Source organism: Mirounga angustirostris, unplaced genomic scaffold (assembly GCF_029215605.1).
Source record: "Mirounga angustirostris isolate CCGP_5_RB_7025 unplaced genomic scaffold, mMirAng1.0.hap1 SCAF_7, whole genome shotgun sequence".
In the NCBI taxonomy this organism is placed as follows: domain Eukaryota; kingdom Metazoa; phylum Chordata; class Mammalia; order Carnivora; family Phocidae; genus Mirounga; species Mirounga angustirostris.
In genome coordinates this window covers 116,047,566-116,066,501 of record NW_026991715.1, presented here as the reverse complement: position 1 = coordinate 116,066,501, position 18,936 = coordinate 116,047,566, and the positions used below count along the sequence as shown (strand labels likewise).

Sequence of the window (18,936 nt, the reverse complement as noted above, 5' to 3'; positions counted from 1 at the left end):
TTGTAAGACAATGCCATTCTTCTCAGGATTTTCTTTATTTGGGGAAATATAGCTATTTTTTGTACACTTTTTGTATTTACATTAACACATAAGAGCCTTATTGTTGAATTAATATATAAATATTAGAAAATGTATCTGTTTCGGGCGCCTGGGTGGCTCAGTCGTTAAGCGTCTGCCTTCGGCTCAGGTCATGATCCCAGGGTCCTGGGATCGAGTCCCACATCGGGCTCCCTGCTCAGCGGGAAGACTGCTTCTCCCTCTCCCACTCCCCCTGCTTGTGTTCCTGCTCTTGCTATCTCTCTCTCTGTCAAATAAATAAATAAAATCTTTAAAAAAAAAAAAGAAAATGTATCTGTTTCAATTTCTTACATGATAAACACGGGTAGAAATAATCCACATAAACAAAAGTTCTTTGGGATCCTCCATATTTTTTCCAGCTTTAATAAGGTATAATGGACAATTACAATTTGTATATATATATAAGGTGTACATCATTAGGTTTTGATATATATATATATACATTGTGATCTGATTATCACAATCAAGATAATTAACATATCCATCACTTCATACAGTTACCATTTTTTGTTTTTGTTGTGAGAGCACTTAAGACCTCTCTTAGCAAATGTCAAATATACAATATTATTAACCGTAGTCACCATGCTGTACACTAAACACCCAGGATTTATTCATCTTATAACTAAAAGTTTGTACCCTTTGACCAACATCTCCCAACATTTCCTCACCTCTAGCCTCTGGTAACCACCATTCTAGTCTCTGTACAATGAGTTGGCTTTTTTAGATTCCACATGTAAGTGAGATCATACAGTATTTGTCTTTCTCTGGCTTATTTCACTTAACATAATGTCCTCCAGGTTCATCCATGTCATTGCAAATGGTAAGATTTCCTTCTTTTTTATGACTGAATAATATTCCATCATCTTGTTCCTTGCACACAGAGCTGAGTGACCACAGTGCCCCAAGCATGGTTGCTGAGGAGGTTCCTCATCAAGGGCAGTATGGCTGGGGGCACCATCTACCTGGTGTATGACCAGGAGCTTCTGGGGCCTAGTAGCAAGAGCCAGACTGCCCTTCAGAAGTCTGAGGAGGTAGCCCCCCCCACCTCTCAGCCATGGACCAGTTCAGCCAGTACATGTATGAGCAGACCAGTCTGAAGATACCCCAGCTCCCAGTCCCTCCAAAGTTTAACTCTCACATCTGCAAGTCCTGGAATTCAGGCATCATTATGCTGATGTTGGCTCTCTCGGTGGCCCCATCCAAGGTCCAGGGGTACTCCAAGGAGGTCCGGGGATACCTGATGGAGCAAACCAAGTAGCCTGTCAGAGGAGGCCACCTGCCCCAGTTAGGAACAGAGGCAGAGGCACCATAGACCTGGAAAATCCAGCCTGGGACTGGGACCCCACTCCAAGAGCAGCTCCCAGCCTTGTTGGCCAAATAAAGGACTTTGGAAGTGTTAGAAAATATATACAATATTTCACCATCTTTTTATCCATTCATCTGAGAGATTCTCAATAATTTTAAGTGTAAAGGCCTCCTTGAGACCAAAGATTTAAAAAGCCCTGCCTTAATCTTATTTCCTCAGGATGTGGTGTCCAGCACAGTTATACCTAAGCAGAATAGTTCCCAGGAAGATTAAGGCATGAGTTCTCAAACTGTTTGGTCTCAAGAACCCTTTCTACTTTTAAAATTAATGTGGGGCAGGAGTCGATTCTTTGTTTCTTGAACTTTGAAATTTTTGCCTGCTCTGGAAAAATATAGCTCCTGATTTATTCTGTACCTCATGCCAGCATAATGTTAATTTGTCCAGTTCTGAGCACAAAAGCAAAGAAGGGTGCATTTTCCTCTCCAGCACCCAGAGACAAAACACAGATTCCTGTCTCACATGAAGGGAGCTATACTGCCTCCCAAACAAGGGTCGGTTCCAAACACTTACTCACATTTCAGTGAGTCAGAAGGAAACAGACAGATATTCATCTCCCTGAAACCTGGCTGACTTCCTGCAAGAAGGCTGTGAGGAGAGGCTAAGTTGGTGTCAGGGTTAGTGAATGGCCACCTAAGAGCTCTCAGGTGATATCTGGAGTCTTAGTAAGCAGGTGAGTACCATAGACAGGTCAAAAAAAAAAAAATTCCTTCAAGTGTGTGTCAGGATTAGTAAGTAGAATTAGTAAGGGACAGATTAAGAAAACAGGAAAGAACCAGGGGCTATCCATTTTGAATTCAAAGGTATTGAGTTTATAGTCATGGTGCAAAGCAGTAACATCTGGTGAATATCAATTTAGTGCTTTAAGACTCCAGCCTCAGCTATGGTAAAGGAGAGCATTTGATTTTTACCAATTAATTAAGTCCTTCCACCATGAACCATTTTCCTTGAGTGGCAGTATCCCAAATATTCCATAGTGCTCATACTAGCTGCTCCATAAATATTTGGAATGGTGATAATAATAATGATTAGTCTAATAGTTCCTTAAGTTTAATTTATTAAAACATTGGATTATTTCATAAAAGTGGTCACTGGAAGAATTCTGGTTTCAGCAACGTGCTGGGAATTTGTGGGTGAACTTTTGGAGGAAAAATCAGATTTAAAGAAAAGAGAATATCCTGGGGCACCGGGGTGGCTCAGTCGTTAAGCGTCTGCCTTCGGCTCAGGTCATGATCCCAGGGGCCTGGGATTGAGCCTCGCATCGGGCTCCCCGCTCGGCAGGAAGCCTGCTTCTCCCTCTCCCACTCCCCCTGCTTGTGTTCCCTCCCTCACTGTGTCTCTCTGTCAAATAAATAAATAAAAAATTTTTTTAAAAAAAGAAAAGAGAATATCCTATTTCTTAGGTTGGTAAGTAAAAATCTCAGATATGGTTACAGAATGTCCTTTTTTCCAGATCTGAAACTCAAATAATGGAATAAAATGGTCATGGTGTAATACAACAAGGAAGAGTCACAAGTTCATATATGGGTTCTCACTCGTCTCTGTGTCTTGAAGTAAATCGCTTAAACTTAGTAATCAGATCAGCTGCTTAGTATCTTGGAGGAGAGGAATGAATGAGGATTTATCACACACACACACACACACACACGGTGCTTTTGCAACAGGTCTTGCTTAAATATACCTCGGATAATCATAACTTGTGAGCAGATCTTCTTTCCTGTCGAGTTTGTTTCTAACCTGGTCATTCTGCACTTATTTTTGTCCGTTTCTCCACCCACTTGAGAAAAGCAGAGAGAGCCACGCACGGCGCCACCCGTAAAAGCGTGGCTTTGGGCTCGCGGCGCCCCCAACCCCCCCCCCCCCCCGCCCCTTCCACCTCTGCTTGGAGCCTGGAGCCACGAAGGGCTGCAGAAGGGCCAAGGTTCTCCGGGGGACCCGGGTTCCCTGCGGGCGGGCGGGCGGCAGGCCGGCCGAGAGGGGCGGGGTAGTGACAGGCCGGCTCCCGCCCGTCGGATGTGCCCGGCCAGTCCGGTGCAGGGCAGGAAAAAGGCCAGGCTCGCGGACCCCAGCCCCGCGGCCTCCGGGTTCCCCCAGGCCCGGGCCGGAACCGCGCGGGGGAGTTCAGGTGTGGTTTCCAGGGGTGTGGTTGAGCGCAGGTGCCCGCGGGGCGCAGGAACTGGGCTCGGTGGGGCGGGGCCGGGGCAGATCCGGTGTTTGCCGTGGCCGAGGGGCGGGCCGGGGCGGGCCTTGGCGTCCCAGGAGCTGCCAGGCAACTTTTCCCTGCCCTCACCCCGGCGGGCGAGAGAAGCTCTCGGGACGGCTTCTGGAGTCCCTCCGCAAACCGAGAGCAGCTACCGTCCCCCCGCAGGCTCAGGATGCGTCCAGGACGGACAGGGGGCGCGCCGTTGCGGCTGGTGTTAGTGCTCAGTCAAGGTAAGCGAGGAGTTCGCTCTCCAGCAGCTGCCGGAGGGACCTGCGCGGGTCCCTGGGGCAGGAGGGAGGAGTTTTGCGGGATGAGGGGGCAGGCAGCGCGCCTCTCTGCTCGGATTCCACGTGGCCCTAGGCTCCCAGCCATCCAGAGCCGGAGAGAGAGAGACTCCCCACATTCCCTCCCTCCCCCGCCTGGTGTCCCCATAAGGCGTGTCTCACCCTGTCTGTGAAGCACCCTTCAAAGTCAGCTCCTGCGCGCTTTGGTTTTAGACACACGTGCACGCACACACATGCACAGAGGGAGTGGAGACTAAGGGGACTGTCCTGAAGATGGAGAGTCCTGCAGCCCGGCGTAGACAGCAGGTGCCGCCCGGGACCCACACCAGAGGGTTCTTCGGGTCCCGGGAATCCGGTTCTGGGAAGCAGCATGCACCACCTCAGCGCCATACCGGTGGCTTTGCAGGAGCCTGGGAGCCCGAAATGCTTGTTTTTCAACCCGAGGGTGTGAATTATGCTTCCATTTCTTCAGGCTGCAGCACGGATGTTTCTAGCCTTAGAGGACGTAGAAAAACCTAGTGCCTCTTAAATACTCGGCAGAAGGGAATTCTTCCTTCCAAGGGAATTCTTCCTTCCCTTCTGCCTTCCTCTAATTGTTGTAACGTTTCTGTTCAACTTGATATAAACTTAGGCCAGGAAAAGTTCTTTTTACTTTCTTGATCATAGCTGCTGCCAACAAGAGAATTAACTAAAGCGGTGAGAGTGAGGCTCACCCATCGCCTTCTGCACTAAGTTGTGCGACCCTCATCCATCAAGTGTACCTTCTCCAGACCTTTTCCAGAGCCTAGTGTGTGCTTACTGTAAGAACTTTAGTTTACTGGGAGGAAGGGGGCCACATTTGTATTTTGTAGTTTGAACAGCTATCAAAACAAAAAAATGGTCTCTGATTTTCAAGTGTTTTTACAAAGAATATAAATATTTCCTAATGCATATAAATATTTCCTATTCCCCTTTGAGGCGTTTAGCCAGGTTATTCTTTATTATGGAAGAAACCTAATCCAGATAACCCTGTAGCATTTTCTCCCAGTCTGAGATAATAGAGAAATAGCACCACTATCCCCAACCCCAGCAGAAACTAGGCATCATTAGGTTTTCTGTCCAACCCTTTGTGTGGTGCTTCGTGGATATTCTGTGCTGGTACCCAAAGAGTGTGTTTTGAGGGACCATCAACCCTAATCTAGGGGTTTCAAATAAAGTTGGATTCACGCTGAAAATCAGTCCCTGGAACACCACGACCTTCCCAAGAACTAATAGACATTTAAATCCAAGGTTTACATCTCTCTTTAATTACCCATTATTAACAGAAGCAATGGAAACATAACATCATTTTCTTTTTTTTTTTTTTAAGATTTTTATTTATTTATTTGAGAGAGAGAGAGAATGAGAGACAGAGAGCACGAGAGGGAAGAGGGCAGAGGGAGAAGCAGGCTCCCTGCCGAGCAGGGAGCCCGATGTGGGACTCGATCGTGGGACTCGATCGTGGGACTCGATCATGGGACTCGATCGTGGGACTCGATCCCGGGACTCGATCCCGGGACTCCAGGATCACGACCTGAGCCGAAGGCAGTCGCTTAACCAACTGAGCCACCCAGGCGCCCCAACATCATTTTCTTATCTTTGAAGTGTTGAGGCTTGTTTTTTAAAGAGCAGTGAGAAATACTTTAGTGGAATGTGTTGCTGCAAGGCATGAAGTCAGGTATAGAGGTTTTTAACCTGGAGGTAGTTAATAAGGACAAATCAGTGCAAGCAAGCAGAGGTGATTTAAAATGACATCTGTAAAAATGATTTTTTAATATTTATTCCTTCCTTCTGTTCCAGTTATTTGCATACTCAAGAAACAAATTTTCTCTAAATTCAGGATGATCATAATCAAGCTTGGGCATTTATGATATCAATCCAGGTTCCCAGAGAAGCAACATCACTTTCTGATACCATGAATATCCCAAATTAACAAAGAATAATTAAATCTCGAGGTCAGTGATAGCTGAAGTTTTTTGGCATTACCCTACGTATGTAAAATTTTTGAGTATTCATCATTACTATACACATACATATATGTTTATAAATTATATACAAGTACAACTGTGTAATATAAATATTACAAATATAAATACCAAAAATGAGAATGTAAAAAGCATATGTGTATGTATGTGTGTTTATACATCTCACATCCTGTCCAGCATACATGCCAACCACTGTGGAAACTTAAAACCCTCAAATCTCATTTTAACATTTAGAGTCAAATTTACTTTCTGTAAACCTTCTCATGGGTGTTTAAGAGAAAGCAGTGCTCAAAGTTCAGTTTCCTCTTTATCACCTTGCATTGATCACTCCTTGGTTTAAGTGCTTATAGTCATTGAAACGGTAACTGGCAGATGAAGGATGGAAGAGAAAGGCCATAAGGGGCCTAGATCATTCATAATCTAAATGATAGGTCCATAGCGGAAAGGAAAATGGAATTTTAAAGTGCACAGTGACACTTATATTCTCCATTGTGCTGCCAGACCACAGATAATCCTCATCTTCTCTCCCTGCCCCAGAGTCCCCCCTCTTTACCGAATACTTTCAAATCCTCTCCCTCACTCTCTTTCACAAGCTCATCTGTTTAGCCCAGTCCTTGGTGTTTTGACTTCCATCTGGGATCATTGTCTTCATTCTCCCAGTACTCTCTGGGCCAGTTCCCCACTCAAGTCAGAATCCCCAGCCAGACTCCTCTTCTGGTTCCGGATCAGTATTTCCATCCGCTACCATCTCCACCCAGATGTCAAATAAGCATGAGCTCAGTGCGTCCTCAACTGAAGTCAAAACACCTGCCCTCTAGAATTCTCTCCTGTCTTGTCTGCTGTTGGTTACAGGGCAGCAGCATTCGCATGCAAACACGAAAACCAGAAATCTTCTCCCTTGTTTCAACTTGACAGCCTATCTCCAAGTTCTGTCCATCTTCCCCACCTTATGCAACTTCTGCCACCACCCAGTTCAGGCCCTTTCTTTCTTTGTGTTTGGACAACTGTAAACTGGTTTTCCTGTTTTTATCTCTTATCCCTCTGCTCCATTCTTCTCATGGTCACCAGCATTATCTTTCTAAACACTTATTTGTATCCAATCAACCCCTTGCTTCAAAAATTTGGTGGCTCTCCATCTCCTGTCAGAGTGAAGTCCAGATTTCTTGGCCTGGCCTAAAAAGTCCTTCGCCATCTGGCTGCAGTCTGTCCTGCCTATTCTGGCTTTTTCTCTGCTACACTCCTCATGCACACATATCAACGCAAGTACACATACTGCACATAGGCATGGGCATGATGCACATGCCCCAAAGCCGTGGAGATACACCTATACACCCTTCTGTGTTCTGACTGCACTTGATCAGACCATATTTAGTGTTATTTTCCAGACTATTCCCTTTGCCTTCACTGCCTTGATGCTTTTTCCCTTTTCCTCTTACCCCTTTGCAACTCACCATTGCCCCAAGACAACCCCAAGCAAAATTATAAAGTAGGGAAGTTTTTCTTTTATGACTAAAAGGGAAGTCTGAGGTCATCTCTCATTTCTGGGACTGACCCTAAACTGCCTCAGCACCTCCATGGCCATAAACCACCATCTTATAAAGTAACTCCCCACCCCATGGCTCTCCAGCTACACCTGCCCAACCATGACTATGCTTTGCTCCCTTAAGTCCTGGTTCATGAGCCTCTGTTTGATTTAAATTCAGGCACTGGGGCTCAGGATCAGTATTTAAAAGCAATTATTCAAACATTTCTGATGTACAGCCAGATTTGAAAGTAATTGCTTAAATATTAGGGCTGTATCTCATCTTTCCTAACAAATTAAAATTCCAGTATTGCCTGTTCCACCTTGTTATGAGATGACCTCCAAGACAGGTAGGTTTCAACATCAAGAATCAGTGAATGCGTCAGTTCAAATGAATTCCCTCTATAGTGGGTGATGACTATTCCTGTCTAAATGTGCTAATGGCCATGGGCCTATTAAAAGGAATAAGCCTGTGAATGTAAAGAGATGAGCTTCCAATGATGGAATTTTAGACATTTAGCAAAATAAAGGCACAAATTCAAGTCAGTATATCAAAAATAAAGTATTTCAGGAAGAATGGGGAAAATATCGGGGACCAAAGTTATCATCCTGATGTCGTGTGAATGTTCCCACTTAAGTTAAAAGCTTTGGTTTGGACTATCAGCCTTGCTTAGCTTGGGATGTTACTGAAAGATTCAGCACAGCATAAAAGAGAAGGAACCACAGAAGGCTGTCATTCTAATTGGCAAGTCAAAGATAGGAGGGGTTTTGTGGGTTTTTTTTTTTTTTTTTCATTTGTTATGGTGACTAATGATTTACCTGAACACACAGAAGAATATCTCTCTAAAAAGAAGACTCTTAATACTGTAAATCCTGAAACAAGAGATTCTGTATGTGAAAATGATTCCTATGATGGCCCTTCAGATGATCCATAGGTGCTTTGTTCATCTGGCTGTAGTGAATTCCATAAAACTAGCATTTGAACATATTTTTATGCAGTAACTGTTTCATGGAAGGCAATGTGCTAGGCTCAGCCATAGGAAACTTGAAACATGGTCCAGAGAGTTTACAGTCTATTTGGAAACAAGTCCAAACATGAGGGAGGGACACTGTCTCAGCCCCTGGAAGGTACCTAGCCAATTTCAGCCCCTGCCCTCCTCCTTTCTGACAGAAGTGCGGTGACTGCCTCCTAGTCGGAGCAGCTAAGAGAGCGGGGGCCTCAAGGGGCTTGCACTGGGCCATTCCTAGTTGTCCCATGCTTCTCTCCAGTGTCTGATTTAGACATGGGCATGTGATGGCAATGAGATATGGAGGGAGATATGTTGGAGACTTTTGGGAAAGAATTTTTCATTCCTAAGAGAGATACTGGATAAGAAACATACTGCCAGGGTCTAAAGGTGAAGCTTGGGATAGCTGTAGCCATCTTACAGCCATGATACTAGCTAGCTTGAGGATAAAGCCAGTACACTGGCCCAGGGGAAAGATAGAAAGCAGGCCCTTGATATGGTCTTTGAGTTTCTGAATTATTGAAATTTAGAGCCCTCTCTTTGTGCCTAAAAAAATGTCTGTATAATTTAAAACTTGGTTATGTTGTTTTCATCATATTGTGTTGTTGTCTATGCTTATAACAGAGATATCTAACATATATTTCTGTGATGTAATAGATATCATTTGGTTATATATAATTAATTGCTAAATCGGTAGTACAGAATTTAGTGTTGAGTTCAGAGTATAGAGAAATGTCACTGTGATGCATTTAAGTATCAAGCCTCCTGGCGAGTCTTCATGGGCACATGAAAGAATCTTTACAATTCAAATCTACTGTGAAGGACCTCAGAGGTCAGAGTCCAGTTCTCCCCCTTTAAAATGGCTGCCAGTGATAATAATATAGGACAGAGAGTAACATAGCCAGGAATGGGACCCAAGTCTCCTAGTTCCTGGATCAGATGTTTTAGATGCTTGACTAGGAAAGGAGAAGGTCATTATGTCCAGAACACACTGTTCAAGGTATTCACAGAGAGTAAAAGGGTGAGAGGGTGAGAGTTAGTAGGCACCTGACCCTAAATGGCCTTGTAAACTGTGGTAAGGAGCATGGATTTTTGAGGACAATGGGAAGGTTTTGAAGAGCCTTAGCAAGGGAGTGACATGATCAGATTGGCTCCTTGGGTAGATCACTCTGGAGGCAAGGAAGATGGTGGATTGAATGGAGGCCAGACTGAAGGCACCAAAAGCACTTAGGAAAAACTGGTTCTGGTCTTGGTTTTAGCTTAGTGCACAATTGGGGGATGATGGTGCAAAATTCAGTAGCAGTAGGGAAAGATCACAGGGGACAAATTTGAAAAGTAGTTAGGGAGAGTGGACAGGATTTGGTGAGGATTTACTATGGTGGCAGCAAGTGAGGGAGAAGACAAGCCTGAGCCCTAGGTTTTGGCTGTAGACAACTCAGTGAGCTGCTACTGAGACGGGGAAGGCAAGGAAAAAAGGCAACTTAGATGAAAAAGATCATCAGTTCACCTTGACGGGCTGTTTGAGACATCCAGGTGCACATGTCTAGTAGGTAGATAGTTATATATATACAGCAGTATTAGAAGCAGGAGAGAGAACAACAGGGGATAGAGATTTAGGAGTCAGAGGCAACTAGAGTCATTGAGGACATGGTGTTGATGAGTCAGGCAGAGACCAGAAGACAGCTTTGGCCACAAGAGGAGGGATTACCTGATGGAGTCAGGTGAGGAGGAGGAGGAGCCAGGGAGAGAGGAGCAGTGAGAGTAGTAAGCAGAAAGAAGACTGCAGGAAGTAGGGCGCCACACAAATATCTTGAGAGGGAAGAGTTGGTTGGTAGGATCAGCTTGTTCACAGAAGTCAAACATGTCGAACAGCCTTGACGAAGGCAGTCTCCATGGGGCAAAAAGCTGAAGCCAGAGGGGAGTGGGCTGAGGAGTCAGTTCACCGTGAGGAAATGCAGGCAGCATCCAGAAGTTAGGCACTAAAAGAGGAGAGGGAGTGGCAGAGGGACAGGACGGGAGAGACTTGCATAAACAGACCAACAAACATGGGAGAGACTTGCATAAAAATGATTATAATGAGATTTTTTTTTTTTTTTGCTTCTATTACTTAGGTTATTGCATGGTCTACTTGTGAATTTTGAGAACTGCATTGAGGCATCTGCATATGTGGCAGGAGTCCCTAGAGGGGGAGAGACTGGGGGAAAGGACGAGCGCTGACATCCAATGCAAAGGGGTCGTCAGAGAGAAAGGGGGGGCAGAATTGTAGGGCCGCAACAGCTTCAAAGCCACAGATGCCTGTATGAAGGAAGGCAGAGTGGGTTTTGGGGTCTGACATGGAGAAGACATGAACTGATGAGACAGGTGAAGTTGATGACTTTGAGGGATGCAGAGGGAGACAGCCCAGCCGTGGGAATTGGCACCCCCCACCCTCCAGGGTGGCTGCTTGGACCGATGAGGGAGCCCTTGTATATGTTTATGTTTCAGAGCAGACTTACCATGCTAAAATAGCTGTAATTAATAAGCTTTGCATGGTTTTTAGGGTGCATAATATATAACAGTGTTCAAATTCTGGTCGCAGAATTAATATCTGTGCTTTAGTCAGATTTCTGAAGAAACAAAGAAGTTCTTTTAGAGTTATAGATAGGTTTCTCCAGTTAAGCTTTTAGTTCTTTATTTCTATCCAGTATAATAAATATCCTCAAAGTCATCTTTTCAGAAATCATAGTCCCATAGAACACAGAGAATTAGAGTTGGCTTTGAAAGGTTCTGTTAGTAAAATATTAAAGCCTTTTATTCTGTGTAACTCAGCGGTGTTTTCAAAGTGTTTTAAAACATTTTCATTTAATCATACAAATTAGAAAAGAAATTAATGCCGACTCTTAATTTTGTTAAAGTTATCATTAGTTCAAAGTACTTATAGTCAAGTATTTTTTCCAGTCTGTACCTGCTGACTCTTGTACATATAAATTACATTAACTAACCAGTACAAACTTGAACTGTATATTTTGCTAATGTTTTCAGGGCCACAGAATATGGGGACTGTTAATAGTTTTCAAATATATTGTTCTTCCTTTGAAAGAGTTGTCTGCTTTGTTGTCCAAACAGTTCACTGCAACTGTGCAATTTTGTTGGTGAAAATTCCCGCATTATTATTCTATGTTCTGAAAGAGTAACTGCAGTTCTTCCTTTTAGGAGTTTAAAGTGACTAGAGACAGTTTTTATACCACAGAAGCCATACATACTCCTGATCATTGAAAAGCTTTCTGTATAAAAATGAGGTTAATGTTTAAACAGAGCCATGGAAATAAAGGAGTGATAGACACTGTATTGTCAGCATAAGAGATTATTTCATTGTGTTTTGAAAAGCATGAGCAAAGCTCTTGCGCCCATGGATGCCTTGAACATTGACAGTTGTCATTCCCTCTCATTCATTTGAAGGTGGCCTTTGTTTGTCTTTGTGCACGCCTGATCTCATTCCCATGGATACAGTGTAGAAATGCAGACTGGCTTCTGGTCAGCTCAGTCAGACAACTCTATTCCAAATTGTTGACCAGTTACCTTCAGGTCCTTACCAAATAGCTTCATGGACGCTTGTTAGAATATGGACACTGAATCTTTGGGCTTCTATAACCTTTCCAAAGCCATATTCCAAATGCTAGTGTATAAACAGATCTCTCAAAACAATTGACTTAGTTTTTCTATGTACTTATTAACATTGTTGTGGGGAAAAAAAAGAATAACTTAGCCTTGGAAATTGGGATACTTCTATGTGATCTTTATTTACTTTTCAGCATAAAAATGTAATAGCTTGAATAAAAAAGGCTTAATAAAAAATTGAAAGATGATTAAATAAGTAATTTATGTAAATGTCATAGTGTCTTAGTCCATTTGGATTTCTATAACAAAATACCACAGACTGGGTGGCTTTCATGATTCTAGAGGCTGGAAGTCCAAGATCGAGGCACCAGGTTGGTCATGTTTCTGGCAAGAGGCCTCCCCTTTTTCGAAGCTGGTGGAAGGGGCTGGAGTCTCTCTGGAGCCTCTTTTATAAGGCACCAATCCCATTCATGAGGGTGAAGCCTAAGCACATCTCAAAGGCCCCACTTCCTAACACCATCATCTTTGGGGGTTAGGATTTCAACATATGAAGTTAGGGTGGGGAAGGGGGACACAAACATTCAGACCATAGCACATAGTAATTAAGAAACCCCTTTATCATCACAGTATTTAATTTTTGCCCCGAAATTATCAGACATCATTTTATCATTACTTTTTTGTTATGGTCTAAGTGAGATACGGCCTTAACCCTTTTTAAGAGTGCAGTCCTCACGGTCTCTTACCTTTGTCCGTGTTCTCTTTTTGTGAAATACTCTCTATCCCTCAACCCATCTTCTGCACATCATTTATGTGTCAATAGCATTGAGGCTCATGCACCCCAAGAAACCTTCCCAACCCCAATTCAGTTTGGGTGTTCCCTGCATGTTCATAGCACTTGTCACTTACTATTTCAAAAATCCATTTACTCAGCTCTCACCCCCATCGATTGCAAATTCTGAGAAGACAGGGCCCATGTCCTTTTCACTTGGGCCCAGCTGAATTTTGTTGAGTGAGTGATGACAGTCTGAGACATGTATGGCAACTCCTGTCATACACGGAGGAAAGGCACACTTTCTGAATGAAGGCCAAGTGGAAAACTTCCTAGTTCTTTCCAATTAGAATATGTAAAAAAGCCTCTATGTGCAGATTTATCTGAATTGGTTAAAATATTTCTTGCATTGATCTTTTTCTTCCTTCACTTCTTTGGCAGAGTTTGTTTGCTTTTAAAATGTCTCTTCTTTGCCTTGAAATGTGCAACTAGGCTAGCTCTATTGACAAGTAACAAGATGAATCAAAGCATGAGCATGGTGTAAACATCCTTTTGTCCCCAAAGCGCTCATTTCCCTACTCTCTTCTCATAAAGCAGCACCCATAATTTAGCTTCAGCGGACTCTCTCTTCCACTGAATACCTTCTTTAAAATCACCTTCAATCCTATTTATCACAGTATTCCCAAGACCTGGCATATAGTAAGTGCTCAAAAAAAATGATTGGTAAAAAAATTTTTTTTTAAAGATTTTATTTATTTATTTGACAGAGAGAGACACAGCGAGAGAGGAAACATAAGCAGGGGGAATGGGAGAGGGAGAAGCAGGCTTCCCACAGAGCAGGGAGCCCGATGCCGGGCTCGATCCCAGGACCCTGGGATCATGGCCTGAGCCGAAGGCAGACGCTTAACAACTGAGCCACCCAGCCATCCCAATTGGTAAAAAAAAATTTTTTTAATAAACCTAAAACTAGGGACATCTGGGTGGCTCAGTCAGTTAAGTGTCTGCCTTTGGCTCAGCTCATGATCCCAGGGTCTTGGGATCGAGTCCCGTGTCAGGCTCCTTGCTCAGAGGGGAGCCTGCTTCTCCCTCTGCCTGCCACTCCCCCTGCTTGTGCTCTCTCTCTCTCTCTCTCACAAATAAATAAATAAAATTTTTAAAAAATATAAATAAACATAAAACTAGAACTCAGATAACTGTGAGGTACATAAGTCCATTGAAATACTAAACTTGATTAATAGTTTCAGAATATTAAAGCTGAATGTTTTAATATCCTTATAGGAAAATGACATACTAAAGTAGTCATCTTAACAGAAAAAGTATTTGTATTTCTCTCTTTTGACATTTATAAGTGTGAAAGTAACTTTTTATAGATACACTTACCATATGTATGGAAATGATTGGTAAAAAATACACTTTTTTTCACTTGATATCTTTTGTACAATTCTATATGGGCTTTGTATTTACGGCTTTGCATTAATGCATCCTGCCATATCATGGCTAGCTATTGTTTCATTGTTGGATATTTAGGTTGTTTCCTGTGGCCTTTTTCCCCTACTGTAAATAATGTGGCTATAAATATCATTGTGCAAGAAGCTTTTTCTTTCCTTTTTCCTTTTGGACAGTTTCCAGAGGGGGCATTACTGGGTCAAAGATTATTTGTATTTTTTAGCTCTTGTTGTGGAGTGAACAGTGTAGGCCTCAATAATGTGTGAATTTACAAATTTCACCAACGTTAGGTTTTAATTCACCTTTTGGAGTTTTTTTTTAACTTTTTTTAGTTTGGTGGATGTAAAATGATGCTTCAGTCTTTATATTCATTAGGGTGTACTTTTTAAGTTACAATGTAAAAATGCCTGTCTTTTGAAAAATATGTGTAGATTAGGATATTCTAGAATTTAGGCCTAGAAGAACATCAAGAGATCATCTAGGAAATGCCTCAGTTTAATAATAATCAGCTTTTGAAATGACTGAAGCCCAGGACTCCAGCCTGCAGTGTTCTGTCCAACATTCAAAATGCTCTTAGAATTTCTTCCAAAAATCTCTTTGACAACCCCCTCCCCCCTTTGGTGACCTATTTCCCATAGGCTGATTATAATCCATTGCACTTGGGGAGTGGCAGACCTCTAGTTAAGATTTCCGTGCTTCCATGGGTCAGACCGGTTTAGGGGGAGAGAGAGGACATTCTGTTTGCCAGAGCACTTGACTTCAAGCAACCAAATTTGGAGATTGTTCTGGTGAGCTTTTGCCATGTAAGCCCTCACCCTAAAACTTAGTGGCTCAAAATGACAACCATCATTTGTTATCTCTCACGGTTTCTTGAGTAGGACTTTGGGAATAGCTTGGCTGGGCAGTTCTGGCCTGAGGTTTCTCATGTGGTTACTGTCAGAGGGCGGGCAGCTCTCTCTTTGTGTGGCCCCATCAGGGGGCCTTGCCCTCATGGCACCCTCTGATAGCCTGACTTCCTGCAGGATGACTCAGGGATCCAAAGGCTTGTGTTCCCTCCCTTCCCCCAAACTGGCAGAAACTGCATGGCCTTTTCTAACGTAGACTCAGAAATCATGCAACTTCCTCTATTCATCAAAGCAATCATAAAGTCTCGTCTAGATTCTGAGGAAGGACACTATCCTCTTGATGGGAAGAGTGTCAAGTAATTCCCAGACAGATTTTAAACCACCGCAGTAACTTAATCAACTTAATGGTGCTTACGAGACAGTTCATTGTTTACATCAGAGTTGCTCAACATGGGCCTTATTGACATTGGGTCCAGAAATTATCTATTCCTGCTGGGCAGGTGGGGGTGGGTGGAGGGGCTGTCCTGTGCACTGTAGGATATTGAGCAGCATCATTGGCCTTCACCCACTAGATGCTGGTAGCCACCCCCCCCAAGTGTGACAACCAAAAATAGGTCCAGACATTACAAAGTGCCCCCGAGGGACAAAATTCTCCCAGCTGAGAACAACTACAATAAACAAACGTGTACAGATGTACCTCAGAGACAATGGGGCTTCAGTTCTAGACCCCCACAATAAAGCAAATATTGCAATAAAGTGAGTTAAATAATTTTTTTGTTTTCCAGTGTATACAAAAGTTATGTTTAGACTATACTGTCATCTCTTAAGTGTGTGATAACATTATGTCCCCAAAAAGTACATGCCTTAATTTTAAAATACTTTATTGCTAAAAAGTGCTCATCATCATCTGAGCTTTCAGCAAGTCAGAATCACTGATCACAGATCACCATAACAAATATAATAATAGTGGAAAAGTTTGAAATATTGCAAGAATTACCAAAATACGACACAGAGACATGAAGTGAGCAAATGCTGTTGGAAAAAAATGTGCCCAATAGACTTGCTAGACACAGGGTTGCCAACAGTCCTTCAATTGGTAAAAACCGCAACCTAAAGCTCAATAAAGTGAAGTGCAATACAACAAAGTGTGCCCGTATTAGGCACATTTAATGTTCGTGGCCTTGTGGAAAGAACTCCAGCACTGAAGAGTAAACTAAATGCCATTTTTCCTGGTGACTTTGCATATCACAGGCGAACTATTCCCTACATTTCTGGGTCAATGGGAGGATCAAAGGGGATTATGAACGGCAAAGTATTTTGCAAACTGGAAAAGCATATACAATGCTATTTTTTAAAAGTCCATATACTTGGTATTCATCTATTTTTATCATCATTCATTTATTGAAGAGATCTGTTTAAGGAACTTTATGTAGTCCGATCCCAGAGCAGCTGTGTCAGACCCTGGGGGAATTGGGGAGGATTCAAGGCAGCCCCTCAGGAGCTCTGCTTTTCCATTCTAACATCACCTGTACAGGTAAAAGGTAGCACCTAGATCCTTACTGAATTTACATTTAACACTGAAAACAGTCTTTTAAAGAAAAATTGCATTTTTCTTAATGAAAGAGGGAAAATGTTATGCTGCTGTAGAAAATGTTAAGCAGTTGTAAAGGTCATCTTATGCTTTTGGATTTTGCACCTTTTTTTTTTTTTTTTTTTTTTAAGCACTGTAGCTATAAGCCAGGCATCACAGAGCTTAAATCTGTATACGGTATATGGTCATTTCTAGAGAGCCTATAATTTCCAAGTTTACTTGCTTTGCGTTTTTTTAGGGGCAGGAGAGGGCTTTCTACGTTATTTCTGCATTTTTGTCCTTTTAGTATGAAGACAATGCTATTGAAAATGAGTTCCTGTCGTTGTGTATGTGTTCAAATGATCTAATGTGACCTGTGACCATTTGTCATCGTCATAAATATTCTAAGTAATGACTAGCTACACTTTAGAGTTTGAAGTCTGTTTCCAAAGTTTAAAGTCAGGATCTGAGTAACCCCACTTCCTGATTGTGCGACTTCCTGAAGGATCCACCAACTGATGGCTTTTGTGGTACACTTTGGGTATGCCTCAGCAAAATGCAGTAATGTGTCATCCTCCTATCTATTATACACCAGTTCTCAAAAACTTAAATGGAAATTCATTTAGAATATGCTTTTCATGGTAGAGGTGAAGGTGGGATCACAAATTGGTATGTCTTTGTAAACTTCACAAAAATCATGCTATCCTTGGTAACATATAATGATATTAATAGTGAAAAAAACAAACAAAATCAGCTGTCTTTACTAAGTGCTCATCATTTGCTAGGCACTGGGTTGAGAGTTTTAAATGCATTGTTTGATCACGATGAGGTAGATTTGTGTGTTATATCTATTTCACAGGTGAAAAAGTGGTGGCTTATATTTAGGATGAGGAACTTGCCCAAGATCACAGAGCTATTCAAACCCTAAGCTCTTAGGCACTATGAGATACTGTTGGTCTTGCCCAGTATGTGGATTTTTCAGTTTAAAAAAAAAATCCTTATACTTCTAGCACTGGCATACTTCTGCTACCCCATCACCCCCCAAATAGTCCCTCTTCTTTTCAGGGTTCACCTATAGCTAGATAAATAAAACACAGTTAAATGTTCTCTAAAATTCTAAATAGAAAATAAAATGTCTGTATATTTACTAATCTACCTTTTCATCCATCTATCTGTGTATCTTCTCAGTAGCCTGCATTCAAGCATCTTCCTTTGAACCAGTCCAGAACTCATATTTATTAACTAAGCTGGTCTTTATTGATCTCCCATTATATGTTATTGTTAGATATTGATCTCCCATTATATGTTATTGTTAGATAGAAGGTGAAACAATCAGCAGTTTGTCATTCCAGTTGATTATTATTGATCCATAACCATGGACTGGGCACTCTTCTGAATACTGGGGAATACAGCAGTAAACAACATAGGCAGATTCCCTACTGTTAGGGACAAAAACAGACTTACCATAAAACAAGAGAAGCTTAAGTTTCAGGGACCCTTACTCTGCAGGCCCCTTCCCAAGTGTTCACACAGCCTGACATGGGAAAGTTGAGGTCACTGTCTCTTTTGTGCCCTAACATACTTCAACAAAGATGTCAACAACAAAGTGGTTGAGAAATGTCACCAATTCGAAGATTTTCTGGATTAATCCCTGTAAAGAAAACTTGAGGGAACTTAAAATATTATAGCTCCTGTACGATATTGGAAAACAGTCCTATACATTCACATGACATTACAAATAGGAATTATAAAAATGAAAGGAACTTCCTTAACTATAAATAATAAACGTTTTTTAAGATTCAACTTACCATGTCTGAGCACCTGGGTGGTGCAGTTGGTTAAGCATCCTACTCTTGGTTTGGGCTCAGGTCATGATCTTGGGGTTATGGGATCAAGCCCTGAGTTAGGCTCTGTGCTCAGTGCAGAGTCTGCTTAAGGCTCTCTCTCCCTCTGCCCTTTCCCACCCACCCTTCTAAAAAATAAATAAATAAATAAATAAATAAATAAATAAATAAATAAATAAATAAATCTTTTTTTAAAAAGATTCAACTTACCATGCCAAAACATATTGAATACTTTTTAGAAAACATGATTTCATAAATTGTCAAGTGGAGAGGTGATTAAAAGATATAGAGGCCAAAAACTGTAGGAAAAGGGTATTACAGAAGTATGTTAGGCAATCAGTAAAATATATATTGTTTTTTCAGATTTTTCAGCTTTTAAAAATATGTAATTTGCTAGGATTGCTT

At 42.1% G+C, this 18,936-nt stretch overlaps 1 protein-coding gene across 1 annotated transcript in view; it reads left to right on the top strand.

The window, feature by feature from the left end:
• Positions 1–3,679: 3,679 nt before the first annotated feature.
• ITGA2 (integrin subunit alpha 2) overlaps positions 3,680–18,936 on the top strand; it is a 102,669-nt gene continuing 87,412 nt past the window's right edge. The window contains exon 1 of the mRNA XM_045903519.3: positions 3,680–3,874. Within this exon, the coding sequence (XP_045759475.1) occupies positions 3,817–3,874 (58 nt within the window). The 5' untranslated portion in view covers positions 3,680–3,816. The remainder of the gene's footprint in view (positions 3,875–18,936) is intronic.